At 45.7% G+C, this 15,836-nt stretch overlaps 1 protein-coding gene and 1 long non-coding RNA gene across 7 annotated transcripts in view; one reads left to right on the forward strand and one right to left on the reverse strand.

The window, feature by feature from the left end:
* The window catches only part of LOC113456754, a 7,130-nt gene extending 2,389 nt beyond the window's left edge, over positions 1 to 4,741 (reverse strand). The window contains exons 1-2 of the long non-coding RNA XR_003377502.1: positions 4,341 to 4,741; positions 2,708 to 2,991 (exon numbers count right to left, since the gene is read on the reverse strand). This is a non-coding gene — a long non-coding RNA (uncharacterized LOC113456754). The remainder of the gene's footprint in view (positions 1 to 2,707; positions 2,992 to 4,340) is intronic.
* The window catches only part of Tnik (TRAF2 and NCK interacting kinase), a 417,009-nt gene continuing 404,103 nt past the window's right edge, over positions 2,931 to 15,836 (forward strand). For all 6 annotated transcript variants that reach the window (XM_026782809.1, XM_026782806.1, XM_013347814.2 and 3 more), the window contains exon 1: positions 2,931 to 2,997. In XM_026782809.1, the coding sequence (XP_026638610.1) occupies positions 2,941 to 2,997 (57 nt within the window). In that variant the 5' untranslated portion in view covers positions 2,931 to 2,940. The remainder of the gene's footprint in view (positions 2,998 to 15,836) is intronic.

Genomic DNA, 15,836 nt, shown 5'->3' on the forward strand with positions numbered 1-15,836 from the left:
ATTTAGAGACTATCCTAGAACTATGGACTTTGATGGATTAGGCCTTTGTTGTAGTTTTGGCAGGTGGTGTGGTCTACATTCTAAGTTTTGCCATTCTGAATGGTACTTCAACATGGAGTCAGTTATGCCAAGGTCTGGAACCTGCTAAGGTCTGGGTCCCTATTAGATCTAGACTTCTTTTTTATAGTAGTGGCTTATGTTTTCTTTTAAATTAGACAAAAACAAAAGAGTTGTTGATAAGAGCACAAATAGTATTCAGAGAGAAGGAAATCAGGACGTTGTGCTGAACAGTCGAAATCTGATACACCTGGCCTAAAGAGGACAGTTTGATGCTCCTAAACAGGACATGCATACGAAGCTCCCCCTGGTCCTACCTCGGCTCTCCCCTGCTCCCAGGAGGTACCACCCTTCACCTGCAGCTGCTTCCCTTACTCTCTAGGGTATATTTCTTTGAAGCTGTTTTCTGGAGCCATCACTCCTGCCTAAGCCTGGCTCTCAGATGTCCTCTCTGGCTCAGAGGTGGGGCTTCCTCTGTAGCAATCACAGTAGTGTGTGCTGTTCTGAACCAATTCTAGACCCCGAAGTAGAATTTTGTGCCAGTTATTAGGGTCAGGGGAGAAGACCATTTCGTGATGTTTCACTTAACTCTACACTTTTCAGGTGTTTATCTCCTATTTGCAAGCTCCAAGTCTAAAAAACCATCCTGCTTACAAACCTCAGTATCTAATCTAGAATTATTTTCTTTTACCTGGAGACATGCTAACCTGCTGCCTAAATGAAGGGTGAGAATAAAAAACATGACACATGAGGGGCAAGCAGTAGTGCTGGGGAAAGGTGGCTTTGGTGCCTTTCCTTCACAGTGATTTAAGGCTCAGCACGGATTACGTGAGCTGAATGACTTCATTAGGAATTTCAAATAGAGACCTTTAAATATCTTTAAAAAAAATAAAAAATCCTCAGCATATAGCCTTTAGTGGCCCAGCTCCCAGACCACTGCTGACATTTGCATGTTGTGGGAACTGCACTATAGTGTCAGGGACGGTTATCCAGGGCATGATCCACCAGAGGGAATTCAGGCCCAAACAGTCCAGCCAAAACTAATGGCATTAACATGGGTTTGTTCCTTCATCCACCTGACGTATTCTGAAGCTCATATTGAGTTTACAGGTCATGATTTAAAAAGTAGCAGCGGCCCAGGCATTGGTATACACTTGTAATCTGAGTACTTGGGTGTTTGCAGAAGGGTGAGTTCAAGGCCATCCTCAGCTCCACAGTGAGTTAGCAGTCACGCTGTAGTCAATGAGGTCCTGTCTCATAACCAAATCAAGCTAACCAACCAATAAAATAAAGAAAAGGAACCTCTTTACCCCACCCCAAAGAAAACAAAACAAAAAGCAAAGTAAAAACCAAAACCCGCAGTGCACTTGGCCTCTTGTCTCAAATGTGGAAGAGAACACTCTCAGAGCTGTTGATGGACTGAAGGGAATGGTTAGAGTTCAGAATTAATGTTTTCTTTAAACGTATTTTGCGTGGCCAAACCAGGAGAGAGAAAGGTCCACGCGGGGGTTGGGGAAGTGACTTCACTCGTTTGATAGCAGAAAGTCCTGTTACCACTGCAAACACGCAGCTTTTGAGTGAAAAAGCCGGCGAAATCAAATCGCTCGCATGTCACGTCTTATTCTCCCTGAGCCAAACTTTCTCATCAATCTGTGTGGGTCACCGGGGAAAAGCCGCAGAGAAGGAAACGCTGCCTTCGGCGGCAGTGTGTCGCCCAATTAATGTCGGTCTGGGAGTCACCTGAAGCCTTCGAGCTACTGCACCCAGGGAGCAAGCCTCGCTTTTCAATTCGGTCATTTTCATGGGGGAATTGCGGCACGCGCCGGTCCTGGGTGTGGCGATGTCGAGACGGAGCTCACATCTCCAGGTTTTCCACCTTCTGGCCAATCTACATGGCTGAGATACTACGGATAATCCGGGCCTGCCTTCCTGCAACTCCCGGACCGCGAATAACCGCGACCCCGTGACCACTGCCCAGTGCCAAAGCCAGGCTGCGTGCTCCGAGCGTGTGAGCTTCTCCCCAACCCGCTCTGCGCCGGGAGGCGGATCCCCTTCCCTGTGCACAAGTCCTTATATGCACCGGTTGCACCGGCCCGCCTTTACTCCAGCCCCACAAATAATTAATGGGGGAGGAAGGACGCTGCTGTCTTTTCCCACTGCCTCTCTTCACCAGCCTTTTCACCATTAGAGCATCTCAACCCAGTCAAGAAACCCCAAGATGCGATCGAAGGGCCATTTTGGTGCATTGCACAAATTGAACACGTTAAAAAATAGTCTTCGGGTTCCTGCACAGCGAGGTTCAAGATAGTCTCTTCCGATTCAGTACTATTAACCCGCAAAAGCTGGGGCGGAAAGGGTGCGCGCCCCTCCCCCTCCCTGGCTAGTGCGGAGGGACCCGGTCAGGAAGCGCGGCCTCTCCCCAGTCGGAGACCACGCCTCCGCCCCCCCCCACTCCTCCCAGGAAGCGGTGATAGACAGTTCTGTGTGGTTCTCCACCCCCACCCCCCAGCTGAGTGGAGGAGTTGATATGTCTCATTATAACAGCCAATGCAGCCGCCATCCACGCACAAGCAAAGAAGCATGTCCCATTTAAATACACCCACGCAGCCCCAGCGCCCTTAGCCGATCAGGGCGCGCAGCCCACACGCACCGCGGCTCCCGGCTTGGAGGTCCGCGCAGGTCGGGCTCCGGGAACCCGCGGATCGACGCTCACGGAAGATCGGAATCCGACTCTGGTTGGGGGCCCGGGTGGGCGGGGGAGGCTGGGCCCCGGGCCTCTCTGGCGGGCAGCCGCATGAGGACGCGAGCGAAATAGACCAGGGTGGACTTGCCAAGGCAGACTCTTCGGGCTGGTTTGGTCCATTTCTCCCGCGAAGAGTCGACATGGCTAGCGACTCCCCAGCTCGCAGCCTGGATGAAATCGATCTCTCCGCCCTGAGGGTGAGCAGAACGTGTTTTTTTTTTTCCTTTCTTTCTAGTGGTCTGAGGCTGGGCGAGGGAACGTTCCCTAGTTTCCTGTTCTGATTCCGGGGCAGCTGATGGGGTCCTAGGCTGAGCCTCTACTCCTACAGCAGAGGCTGGGCTGCCCTTGTGCTGCTTGGCTCTTCCCGAGGCTCCGCAAGGAAGCCGGTGGAGCTTATGTCAGTTTCATCTTCGGTTGGTGTAAGAGAATTGCACGAAAGGCGTGTGTGTGTGTGTGTGTGTGTGTGTGTGTGTGTACCCGAGCAACCGTCTCCTGCCAAGGCGCGAGACCCGATTGCTCCTTGCTGCAAAAAAGAATCTCCTCTAGAATAAAGGCACTGGTCCCTCAGGTTTACCAGCTACCTGCAAGATGCCATCGTGAGTCTAGCTGTCCCCACCAGCCGACCCTGCCGCTCCAAGAGGGCAGTAATTGCTGTTCTGGGCTGGTCTGGTAGATGGCAACTGACTCCCTTCCCGGGTTCTGCCTCCGGTGCGGGGGCTCAGGCTCGGCGCTTCCCTAAACGCCAGGATACACTCACCTTTAGCTACGGTTTGAACTCAACCCTGCCCATGCCTTTCCAACTCGGTGACTGTGACCTTTCAGTTTTATGGCTGAACTTCAGCAGGTGAAAGGGACGCTTTAGCAGCTTCTCCTTACCACACCGGAACTCCCTGGAGAGACTGTGTGTGCGTGGTGAGTGTGTGCGCGTGGGTGTGTGTGTGTGTATGTGTGTGTGTTTCCCCCGGACTGTGACCAGTCCTTTGTAGAACATCTTCCCTTCCCCCAGCTCTGCCGCTTTGCCTCTACCTTCTCCCCAAACACCTCAGACGTCGGTTCCATTGTATTGAATAAGACTTTACTGATCTAGAATCCATTTTGCTGTTGTTTGGAGCTCATACTGCCAGGAATCCCTTTGGAGCCTCGACGCTTCCCCACCCCCACCCCTAATCCCAGCACACTCCTTCGGGGAAGGGAGCCTAGCGCTCTTGCCATTTTAATTAGATACTGCCTGCCAGGAAGGGGGTAAGAAGGGGTGGTGGCGGTGGCAGCAGCGGGGATCTGAGAAAGATTGAACACCAATCTCAGTACTAGTTTCTTCCTCTCCCGAACTAAAAATAAAATAAAGAACAAGTGCATCTGCTTGATGCCCGGAGGGTAGCTGAGACTGAAGGGATGGTGTCACGTCACCGACTGCCAGTATGGGTGGAAGGCCAGTGGTCCTCAGGAACACACTGTTGGGCTGATGCTAAATCTCGGGGCCATTTACCTGTGTTTCCTGCCCTTACCTCTGTCTCCACAGACGTTTTAAAAAGGTAGTTACCTGTCGATCGAAGTGATACTTTTCTTCGGGCTCCGTGAGCCTCTTTGCTGCCCGCCCACACCTTGACTCCTTGGCCCTTTCCTTATCTTTTGGTCCAGGGAGGTGAGGATTCAGAGAGGCAGTGCTCAGGTTGAGTACTGACTGCCCTTTGAAACGGGCTGCGGCGATAGAGGAGCAGCAAAGGCTCATTCATGCCTGAGTACAGTATGCCGTCTGTTCCTCTAATGCCCAAAGGCCACACCAGGAACCAGTGGGCAGCTGAGTGTGGGGGCTGGGAACAGAGAGGGAGCTTAGGACAAGTGCATGCATAACTCCCTTTTACCCCACTGCCTGCTCTTCTGCTCTGCTTGGAGCTGGGAGTTGCTGAGGGTGAGTTGACCAGGTGAACCAGTGGCTCCAGAATTGAGGAAGGAGGAGTGGCTAAGAGGTAGCGACCTGAACAATGAGCCAGGCTTGTGATTTAGCTGAGGCAGAATCTTAGCATCATTCTCCCTGACGTGATTTTTAAGTTGGGGAGGGGGAGACTGGCTTCTGTGGGCAAGCTTTTCTGAGATGCCAAGTACAGAACCTGTCATCACAGCTACTGGATTCCCACTCAGGGAGACCTGTGCTCTGTAACCTGTATTTGGAACAGACAGCTTTGCATGATTCACTGGGATTGCTCTTTGTCACCCAGGAACCTCAATGAGTTCTCTGCCTGCACTGGGGTATGCAAAGAGCTAGGACAACAGCTACTCCCAGGGCCTGGGGAGCTGCTGGCTGGAGGACTTATGCAGATGGGCAGATAGTTGTACTCAGCAGGCCTGGGCGCTTCAGGCAGTCTTGTTGTGGGTGGGGCTTGCAGGTAGGTTTCTCTCCCAGGGCTAGTGGGTGGGCCGCACACATCAGAGCGTAGATGGTGGCTGGCTCCCCAGATTTGGAGATTGCTGGTTCCTAAGCTTGCAGTTAAGCCTGAAAGTGAGCACCTCCTGAGGAAAGGCCTGACCCCTGAGATGCAGGCAAGGTCAGTGAATCAGCCTGCCAGTCCCTCTGTGATCCTGTGGCTCTTTAATGTACACAATCAATGGTCTTTGTAAACCCTGGGCTTGGTGGTTAAAAGCAGCTCCTGTCTAGAGAGGCCTTTCTCCTTCTGACTTTGGGGACTCATTGTTCTCAGCCAGTGATCCCAGACTGGGCCCCGTCTAAAATTCCCCCAAATAGGAACAATGCTTAATTCAAACCAGAGCAGCCAGCATTAATCCCTATCATTTAAAGTCTGCAAGGTTTGGCTGGTTGTTGTTGTTGTTTATTTGTTTTGTTTTGTGCATGTGAAATGAAGTGGGGTCTCTCATTAGAAAACAGATTATCAGAATTCAATTTATTGACTCCTCATCTCAGAGCTCCTGAAGCTCAGCTAGATCTCGGGTGTTGGGTCGGGCGCTGTTTCATAGCCGGAAGCTAGAAGAGATCTGGAGAACACGGGGCCCTTCCCCTCATGTATCCTTTGGGACACTGAAGCCCAGAGAGGTGAAATCTGTTGTCCAAGGTCACACAGCCAAAGGGGAGACAAAAGTAGCTGAAGGAGAGAGCCTATGGTTCCCGACTCCTCCATCTTCCGAGGTGTATTATCTATACTTGAAAAGGAAATCAATGAAATGTTTTCTGCTTGGGGCAGGGGGCAAGAGAAGTGATTTGATTAGGGTCAAGGAATATTCTCTTCTTGAAAGTGGAAAACCTGCTCGAAGCAGAGAACTTATCAATGCGAATGACCAGAGCTATTAGGCACCTTTGGAATTTATCTGTCTAGCCCTCTTCCAGTCCCTTCTTTGCAGGCAAATGACAATCTAAATCACGCAGGACAGATGGCTGTCCTGCACGGACAGCTTCTCTCAGTAGCCCGTCTCCATCTGAACATGTCCCAAGGGGTCCGTCCAGACACACACATTACTCTGTGTGTGAGCTTTCTGGCCTCCATGGCTACTTTGTGCAGTGGCTGTACATGCGGATATTACATATAGTATTATAGACATAAACTCTACCTATGTGGTGTATGAAAATGTGTATACACACACAAGGACTACTGCAACAATCCCCCTATTCAGACCTGGGCTTGAGTCAAGCCTGCTACAGACATCCCTGTATTAGAAGATGAAATTATCCCCCATGATGCTCTGTTGCCTATGAGGGGAGCTCAACCCTGAAAGCTTTTTGGAGATTACTATGTTTCTGAACTGGAGCACACGGACTCTCTTCAGCTTTGCCCACCATGTCAGCTTTTCAAGATCAGGGCACTGATCCCATAATTCAGCTTGGGGCAGGACTCAGGCATACTTCTCTACTTGAACAAAATTAGACAAAATTAAGCCCACCATTCTCCACCCCTCCATGGCTTTCTGGCCTAGCTACTCTCTCTCCTCCTTCTCTTCTCCTCCCCAAATGTGCGTGCAGTGTAAGCGTATGTAAGCTGATATATGCATGTGAACAGGTGTCATGCAGGTGTGTGAGTGTGTGCATGTGATCTGAAAGGCCAGAGGTTGAGGTCAGGTGACATTCTCTATTTTTCTGTACCTTTTTCAAAATTAAATTTATTTTTTTTTATATTCATGTATGCCCGTGCACAATGTGCCTTCTGGGACCCCGCAGAGGTCCCAAAAGTGGGCGTCTGATCCCCTGGAACTGGAGTTAAGGATGGTTGTGAGTTGTCATATGAGAACTGAAGCCAGGTCCTCTGAAAGTGCAGCTCCCCAGGCCCCCTCTGCTCTCACTAGACCTGGGGCCCACCGATGGAGCAAGGCTAGCTTGTCACGAAGCCCCAGGAATCTCCCTGCTTCCACTCTACCCCCATTGCCATCATTGCCGCAGACAGCTTTTCAGTGTGCGGCTGCTGGGGATCCGAACTCAGGTCCTTCTGCTTGTGTGGGAAGCACCTGACCAACTGAGCCGTCTCTCCTGTCCCTAGCCATTTCTCTCTCCATCAACACCCAGACTGAAAAATTAATCTCATTCAGAAAGCTTGCACACAGGTCTTGACTGCAGTCTTCATGCCTGTGTTACTAGGCGTGTGAGGTTTACTTCTTGCCTCCTCATAAGAGGTTTGTCAAGGGCCGTAGAGTCATTTGAATTTAGATGCCTCATTAATTAAAGAAATGATTGGATGGGTGAATGAATGCGTGAGTGTATGCATGAACGAATGCGTGAGTGAGTGAGGGGGAATGGTCACAAGCTTCTGGATTCTCTGTGCTTATCCCATTAGTTCTGTGATTTGGGTTGTGCCACTTGGGTGTCACGGGACAAAGATGGAATATCAACCATTTGTCTTCATTACCCTGGATTCTAAAAACAAATTCTTTAGGGCAGAGCATTTAAGTCACAAAGAAACATACAAATTTGTCATTAGATAGAATTTTATGGGTAACTCAGGCTCACCAACATTTGATCTCAGTGACTACATCTAGTAGAAAATGCAGAAAAATGTTTTTTTTTTGTTTGTTTTTGGTTTTTGAGACAGGTTGTTAAGAAACAGCCAAGGATAGTGTGGAACTCATTTTGTAGCCTAGACTGGCCTTCACTGCGAATACGTCCGCCTTAGCTTCTTGAGTGCTGGGATTACGGATGTGTGTGACTATGTCTGGTTTAGAAGGCACATCTTTTGAGTGTATGGGAGTGCACATGTGTCCATGCCTGTAGGGGCCAGAGGTTGCTATCAGGTTTCATCCTCAGTGTTCTTCATTGAAGGTGCCTCTTTCAATAGCACTGAGACAGACTAGCTTATGTGCTCATGTAGCCTTGCACACATCTCTCAGGTCCTCGGTTGCTAGGATAGACATCCATTCCAGGGGAGAAAGGACACCCAGAAGCCTTTTAAAGATTACTATGTTTCTAGACTAGTATCAGTCATTGGCCTTATTTATGAAAACAATTTATCTTTTTGTCTTTTTTCCTAGTCTGTGTGGATGACCCATTATTTAAATGGAAACACCTTTACTATGTCATATCTTTTCATAGTTTTTCTTTTTCAGAGGGGATGGAATGGAGCGGACACTTACAAAATGATACTCTAATAGCCCAGTGCTTAAAAGCTGGCCAGGGGTCCCTTGGGTCTCAGAGAATTCTTGAAACATTATTAATTCATTACCCCAGAGCACTTAATTAAATTTGGTCTAAAATAGGATTTTTGTAAAGTTGCATGGATTGAGAACAGTATCCTAAGATGAGGGGCACAGCAGTTTCCGTCTTGATGAGTTTGTTGTTTCCCCAAGACGTTGAAAGGTATCTTCTTTGCAACAACGTGGCCTCCTAATAAGACAGGGTGCAGCAAGGGCTGGAGAGATGGCTCTGCTGTAAAGAGCACTGGCTGCTCTTCCAGAGTATCTGAGTTCAATTCCCAGCACCCACATGGCAGCTTATGACTATAACTCTAGTTCCAGGGGACCTGACATTCTCACACAGACATGCAGGCAGTTGAAACACCAATGGATCTAAAAGAAAAGAAAAAGGGGGTGCAGCAATAGTTAGCAGGACATCAGTGGAATAATCAAACATTTTTAGTATTTATTATTAACAGGATTAATCTTTAATACAAAGTCTAATACAAGTCTTTATTTTTGCTGTTTGCATAATAATCTTCTTAGAAGGTCATGGTTTATTTCATCGAAGAAAACGTTTCAGATGCTTTGTCTTTATCAAGAATCCTCCCCATCCCCTTATCTCTAAGGCTCTTTGAAAGCTTGTCATTTTGAGTCTTGCTGGTTGGCCCTTTCTTCCTTCTGCTCTGGGATGAGTTCATGCCCTTCCTGCTCTGACGCCACTCTCCTTTGAGTGGGAGCAGCCTTCCTGGGATGGAATCCTGGGGGCCATGCCCACCTGGATGCAGCCATTCGCTGTGCTTCTGACAGAATTTGGGATACCGGAGTCTGAGAGCTGCCTGAATGTCACATTGCTGCTTCCATCCTGGGGGTCAAGGTGTAGTTCTCTTAGAAGGAAATCTAAGTTAGTTTGTTAGTAGTATGCTGAGAATTTCAAGAAAATCTCCATGGTATTAGTTACTTAAATGTACTTCTGCATGTATAGATGTGAGGTTCCTGTGGGGAAAGCTAGAGAACCTGGGGGATGGTTTCTTCCACTTTGATTGGAAGTTTGCTGCCTTCAGAAAAAGATAATGCCCCTATCTCTTCCTACTTATCCAGACTGAGCTCAGCTGTCCCAAGATACCCTGAATCCGGAAACCATACTTTCCTTCACTCCAAGTGTAAATATTCTGAATATCTATTGTTGAGTCTGCTTGTCTCCACTTTTCTCTGTAGCTTCTGTAATGACTCTTCCCTGGGCAACACTCATGACAAGACCCACTTCCTATGTCTCCATCCCCAGCCTTCCTCTGACCAGCCTCTTCATGGTAGCCACATCTGTCTTTTAAAGCATGTTTTCTTGCTGGTCATCCCTTTTTACCAGGCCTTCCTTGGCTTTCTAGTTTATGGAGCAAAGTCTGCACTTCAGCAAGGAGTCTAAACTAATTCCCATTCAACTGGATCTACCACCACAGCCTTTCATTCTAATAGCCAGCTTCCTACTGACACAGAGAACAATTCTTCCACCTGATGGATGCCTTTAGGGCACATCCTACCTGATAGCCTTTCAATAATAAACATACACCAGCTACATTTCCAAACAATTGTTCTTGTTTTTTCTCAAGTACACATTCTCTCTGACACTTACAGATCTGACCAAATGCTTCTCTCATAATACTCAGGGTGTGCCTTCTGAGATTACAGCTACTGGACAGTGAGCTTCCTCAGAGCAGAGAATGTTGGATCTCCCTGGGGATTACCTCCAGGAGTTTTCACACAACAAAACAATAAATACCATATTCACAAATATACATGAACAGTCCTATAGAGGGTCTGGAGGTGGTGCTGCCTACAGAAGATACAGAAACTCCAGAAAAGTAGTCCCATGCTGGCCACAGCACAGCCTCGGGGAACATGCATTCAATTATGCTCCATAGGTGGCATGACTCTAGGGGATGCCTTTTATGGAGGGTACAGCTCCAATGGATGCCTGTTACATACAGTGCAATTTCAGAAACAGTAATCATGAGAAATACAATGACAAGTCCTGTGTAGGAGAGTCCTTGTTTCTGGAATTTTCTTATTGTGAAAATTGCTTCAATTTTCTCCATATTCTGTCTCGAGAGATTTCATATTCTGAGGGTTAGAATCTAAAGGCTGGTGTGTGCACATGTGTGTGTGCGTGCACGTATATGTGTGCATGTGTGTGCTTGCATGTGCACTTACATGCATGCACATGCTCAGACCAAGGTGTTTTCAGTTTTTAAAAACATCCTTGTGATATTTAGGACAGCAATCTTCATTGAAAATAATAACAGGTAGAAAGGGTTTATATCTGGGAAGTCACTGTAAAATGACCTTGAATATTTATCCTGATGAAGACAGAAATGGGTGGAAGGGGATTGGGAGAGGGTGGGAGGTCTGTACTGGTTGACTTTTGTCATCTTGACACAAATCTAGATATATCTGGGAGGAGAAAATTATTGTTGAGAAAATGCCTCCCTAAGATTGCCTATAGGCAAGTCTGTAGGGCATTTTCTTGATTTAAATTGACGTGAGAGGCCCCAGATCCTTGGAGGCAGTGCCACACTCAGGTTGGAGGTCTTGGATGGTGTAGGAAAGCAGGCTGAGCAAGCCTGGGGTGCAAACCAGTATGCAGTGTTCTTCTCGGCCTCGTCCTTCAAGCATTGCCTTGCTTTCCCTCAATGGACTCAGGATATGTTTGCCAAAGAAACCCTTTCCTCCCCAAATCTGCTTTTGGTGATGGTCTTCATCAAGGCAATAGAAAGACTTATGGCGTCACGCTGGAGCATCCTTGTGACCTGGCAACAACTTTTTCCAGATAGTGTAGGCTCAGTAGACAAGACAAAAGCAACAGTCTTTTATGATGTAATCTTGGAAGTCATACATCAGGACTTCCTGCTATCTCGTCTGTAATTCAGGTTAGCCCTAGTCAGTGAGGAAGGACTCCCCTACATGGAGTCACATTGCCAGAGACAAGCATCACCACATGTCCTCCAGAGACTGCCTAGCACAGAGGTTTTCTTTGACGTGTTATCTCTTCATATTGTGAGAGCAATGTGCTGCCTGAGAGGCAGGTCTTTGCTACACATCTCATAGTCACTCCATCTTTGACTATTTTACTCAGGGTTATATATTGTCTTTAAAGCAATTACGACTATTTAGAATCAAAAAAATATATGTGGACCCCACTGGGTCAGAAGCTTTGCTTTCAAAGAGAGCTTGCCATATGTATCATTCCTGGTGTTTAGAGCATTGTCTGACACAGGACACACGATAGATACTCAGTAAGTAAGTGTTGTCCAATTTGTGAAGTTAATTATTTTGTGTATAAAGGATCATATTTACTCATGTTGCCCCATACATCCAGAATAATTGTCTGCCAGTTTCTGGTAAAAGTAGAACACAAGATAAAGCCACTGAGTCATTGAACTAAGGAGGTATGAAATGCAAACCCAGGGGTGATTGTGTTTGGATATCTGTTTACACATCTGTCCATCAACCTTCCTATCTAGTGATTAGTGATGTAAGTAGGTGCTGGAGCTCAGAGGAGAGCCTTCTCTTGAAGGATGAAGCCTCACAGGCAGAGCTGGGATCCTGTTATTCTACATCACTCAACTGGTTTGCTAATTTCCAGGTCATCTTAGAGAATCTATTTTTCCTACAGTACAAAAATAAACTTGGAAAAGTGTGGCTCCAAAGATGCTGGCAAAGCTGTTTCTATGTAAAAATGAAACATCTTAATTGTTAAGTGGTCATGTCTGTGTAACTATGGGATAGAGGAAAACACAGTTATGTTAACCATATAGTCAGTAAGTACCTATACAGTGTAAACTCACAGGCCAGGAGGCTAAGACAGAATGATTAAAAAGCCCAGTCTGGACACATCAGAGACTTCTTATTTTAAAACAAAGGAAGTTGGAGACCTGGGGACATGTACCTCAGTGGTAGGGGGCTTGCTTAGTGTGAGCAAGGTTCTGGACCCCGTCTCTCTCACTGCATAAGTCAGAAAGCAACTCGATAGGTGAATGAATAGCTAATATTTTTGTGCCAGGAGAGTCTAACTTTAAGAGCGTGAAATATGTGCAGCAGCCAGTTCGTGTGTTTGCAGGATGGCCCAGGGATTCCAGTGTCCCCAAATGCAGACTAAACGTGAACAAAGACTGCTGAATTGTTAAAGAAGCAACTCCTTCTCTTCATATCACTAAAGCAACTCATGGTCACTACAGAAAGTTTTGCAACAATGAACAAGCAAAAAGAGGTTCCATTTGGTTCGCATGATAATCTCTGATATACAGATTAGTATACAGATGAATAATTTTCTCTACATATAGCTGAATTAAAAGCTTTGAAAGAATTAAGATTATATTTTGTGTATTAGCTGTAACCTGTTATGTAAACTTAGTTGTCATCAGGGCCTCATGGTTTAGACCTGCAAGCTCAGAGCTGGGACAACATGATTGTGAATTCAAAGTCTGCCAGAAATGGGTTTTTGATCCTACTGCACGTACTGGCTTTGTGGGAGCCTAGGCAGTTTGGATGCTCACCTTACTAGACCTGGATGGAGGTGGGTGGTCCTTGGACTTCCCACAGGGCAGAGAACCCTGATTGCTCTTCGAGCTGACGAGGGAGGGGGACTTGATCAGGGGAGAGGGGGGAAATGGGAGGCGGTGGCGGGGAAGAGGCAGAAATCTTAAATAAATAAATAAATTAAAAATAAAAGTCTGCCAGAGCCACAAACTGAGTTCAAGGCCAGCATGGGTAGCTTGGAGAGAGACTGTGCTTCAAAATAAAAAATAAAAAGATGGCTGAGGATATAGTGCACTGGCATAGTGCAGGCAAGACACTCAATTCCTACTTGCAAAACAAGCAAGCAAGCAAACAAAGTTAGTAATCAAGCTTTCCCCATGCTATTAATGATTGTTTCTAGACGGTTTAAACTTTTTTGTATAGGTTTGAATGAAAATGGCCCCCATAGGCTCCTAGGGAGCAGCACTATTAAGAGGTGTGGCCTCGTTGGAGGAAGTATATCACTGGGGGGGGGGGTGAGCTTTGGGATTTCAAATGCTCAAGCCAGGCCCAGTGTCTTTCTTCCTGCTTTCTGTCGATCCAGATGTAGATAGAACTCTTGGTTTTTTTTCTCCAGCACCATGTCTGCTTGTGTGCTACTATGCTTCCTGCCATGATAGTGAACTAAATCTCTGAAACTGTAAGCCAACCCCAATTAAATGTTTTCATCTTTAAGAATTGCCATGGTCATGGTGTTACTTCACAACAATAGAAATCCTAACTAAGATACTACTTAAAGTTACATAAAATCAGCAGAATTCAGGCATAAATAGCACTTGGAAAATAATTGGGCAGTTTCTCAAAATGCTAACTTATGATTTAACTCAGCAATCTACTTCTAGTATATGCCCAAGTTAAAACACATATTCATATTAAAATATGTATGGATCTTTAATGCAGCTCTAAGAAGGAAGCTAATCTCCTATCACTTAATGAATAAGTAATATACAGTTTATCATTTGTGCATAGCTTTTCATTGTCAGCTTGACTCAGCCTAGAGCCATCAGGGAAGACGGAACTTACATTGAGGGATGTCCCAGATCAGACTGGCCTGTGGACATGCCTGTCTTGATTGAATATTGACATGAGACAGCTTACAATGGGTACTGTGGGCAGTACCATCCCTAGACGATGGGTCTGGAAACCCATGTGTAAGAAAACATGAGCCAGCAACTAGACCATGGCTTCTGGTTGAGTGCCTGCCTTAGCGTCCCTCAGTAATGGACCATGACCCAGAACTGTCAGTCTAATAAACCATGTTTTTTCCTAAGTTGTCTTTGATCATGGACCATCAGAGCAACGGAGAGCAAAGTGGAACACCGTGTGATGGGCCAGCCACAGGTAATAAAAGAAAGCGCTGATTTGTGCTACCACACAGCTGGACATTAGCCTTGTGAAAGAATCCACAACACCTGTTGTATGACTGCATTTCTGAGAAATTTCCAGACTGGGGAAGTCCATGGAGAAATAATGGATTAATCATTATTAATAATTAATTAATTAATTAATATTAATAACCATTAAGTGACTGCCCATGGTCTAAATGGTCCCATTCCCATTCAGCTGTGTAAATACAGTGAAAGTCATTGTCCACTTCAAGAGAGAAAACTTTATGCAGTTTGAATTAAATCTCAAAAACACTCTTATTAAGAAAAAACACACACCAAGTTGACAAGTATCTCTGTCTTTAACATTCCTCATGGCTGATCTTGTTTCCCAAAAGCTCCTAACCACTTTATTTTCCATATGATTTTCAAGTCATATCATTTTATTTATAAAGATTTTAGTATTCATCTTAAAGAATCATATTAGAATTGTTATCAAGACTAAAATTTTAGTCTATAGTAGACTTTTAATCAATGTTTAATTTTCTACTCATGTTTTTAGACTATTTAGAATTTAATTGCTAAAATGTATTGTAATATTTCTATTGACAAAGTTTGAGGCTTTTAAATCCTTATAAATATTATTTTATAAGAATTTTTATAAATAAATTTTTCTGTGCGTCCCTTTCCATAGAGTAATGGTTTGGAAGTATAAATTTTTTGGAAGGGTAAAAGTATGAAAGTTCTCAACCTTGCTAAATTCCTTTCCAATTTCCTAGTATGTATATAGAATCATTTGCAAACAAATATGAAAACTTTAGAAAAACCAATTAATTTACCACAGGAAAGTCACAGAGCTGCCAAATGACTGAGAATATGACCATCTAGGGGCTCCAGAGTCACTCCCACACTGGGACCCACGTGGCTGTCATTTTATGGATGACCCTGGTCATGAGGTCAGAACTAGTTGAAGAACTTGGAGCTTAGCCTCAGTATTGCATACACGTTTCATCTTTGAGGATCATAGTGGTGCTGTTAGGAATCACTTTCGAGGAGTTTCTTCCTTATGATGCTGCCATTTTATCCAACATCAACCCAGAATGTGAACCTGAGCACACATAAACATGTTCTTTGAGGATTAGCACCGCCCTCCCTGTGCAGCACGCAAAGGAGCTGTTAACAGAATCGGCCATGTTTGGGAAATGCTCAAGCAAGTTTGCTTTAGGTGATTTGTGGTGTCAGACTCACAGTTTTGTCCTCTGGGGTCAGGAACTGGGGAAAGCATCTGGGGGTTTGACACAAGATCACAAATGAACCAGAATCCAGCAGAGGACAGGGTCTGTTTTCAGGGCTTTAGCTCCCAGACAGTTACTTAAAATCTTTGGTTATAACATTTTTAAAAATAAGAACTTAGGTATTGTAAGATTACAGTAGAAGGTTTTAGAACACACTTGAGGTGGAGAATTTGTCCCAGGTAAGGGCATAAGTTTGATCATCAGCAGTGCAAGACAAAAAACCAAAATGGTAACAAGGAG

This window comes from Microtus ochrogaster, chromosome 1 (genome assembly GCF_000317375.1).
Source record: "Microtus ochrogaster isolate Prairie Vole_2 chromosome 1, MicOch1.0, whole genome shotgun sequence".
In the NCBI taxonomy this organism is placed as follows: domain Eukaryota; kingdom Metazoa; phylum Chordata; class Mammalia; order Rodentia; family Cricetidae; genus Microtus; species Microtus ochrogaster.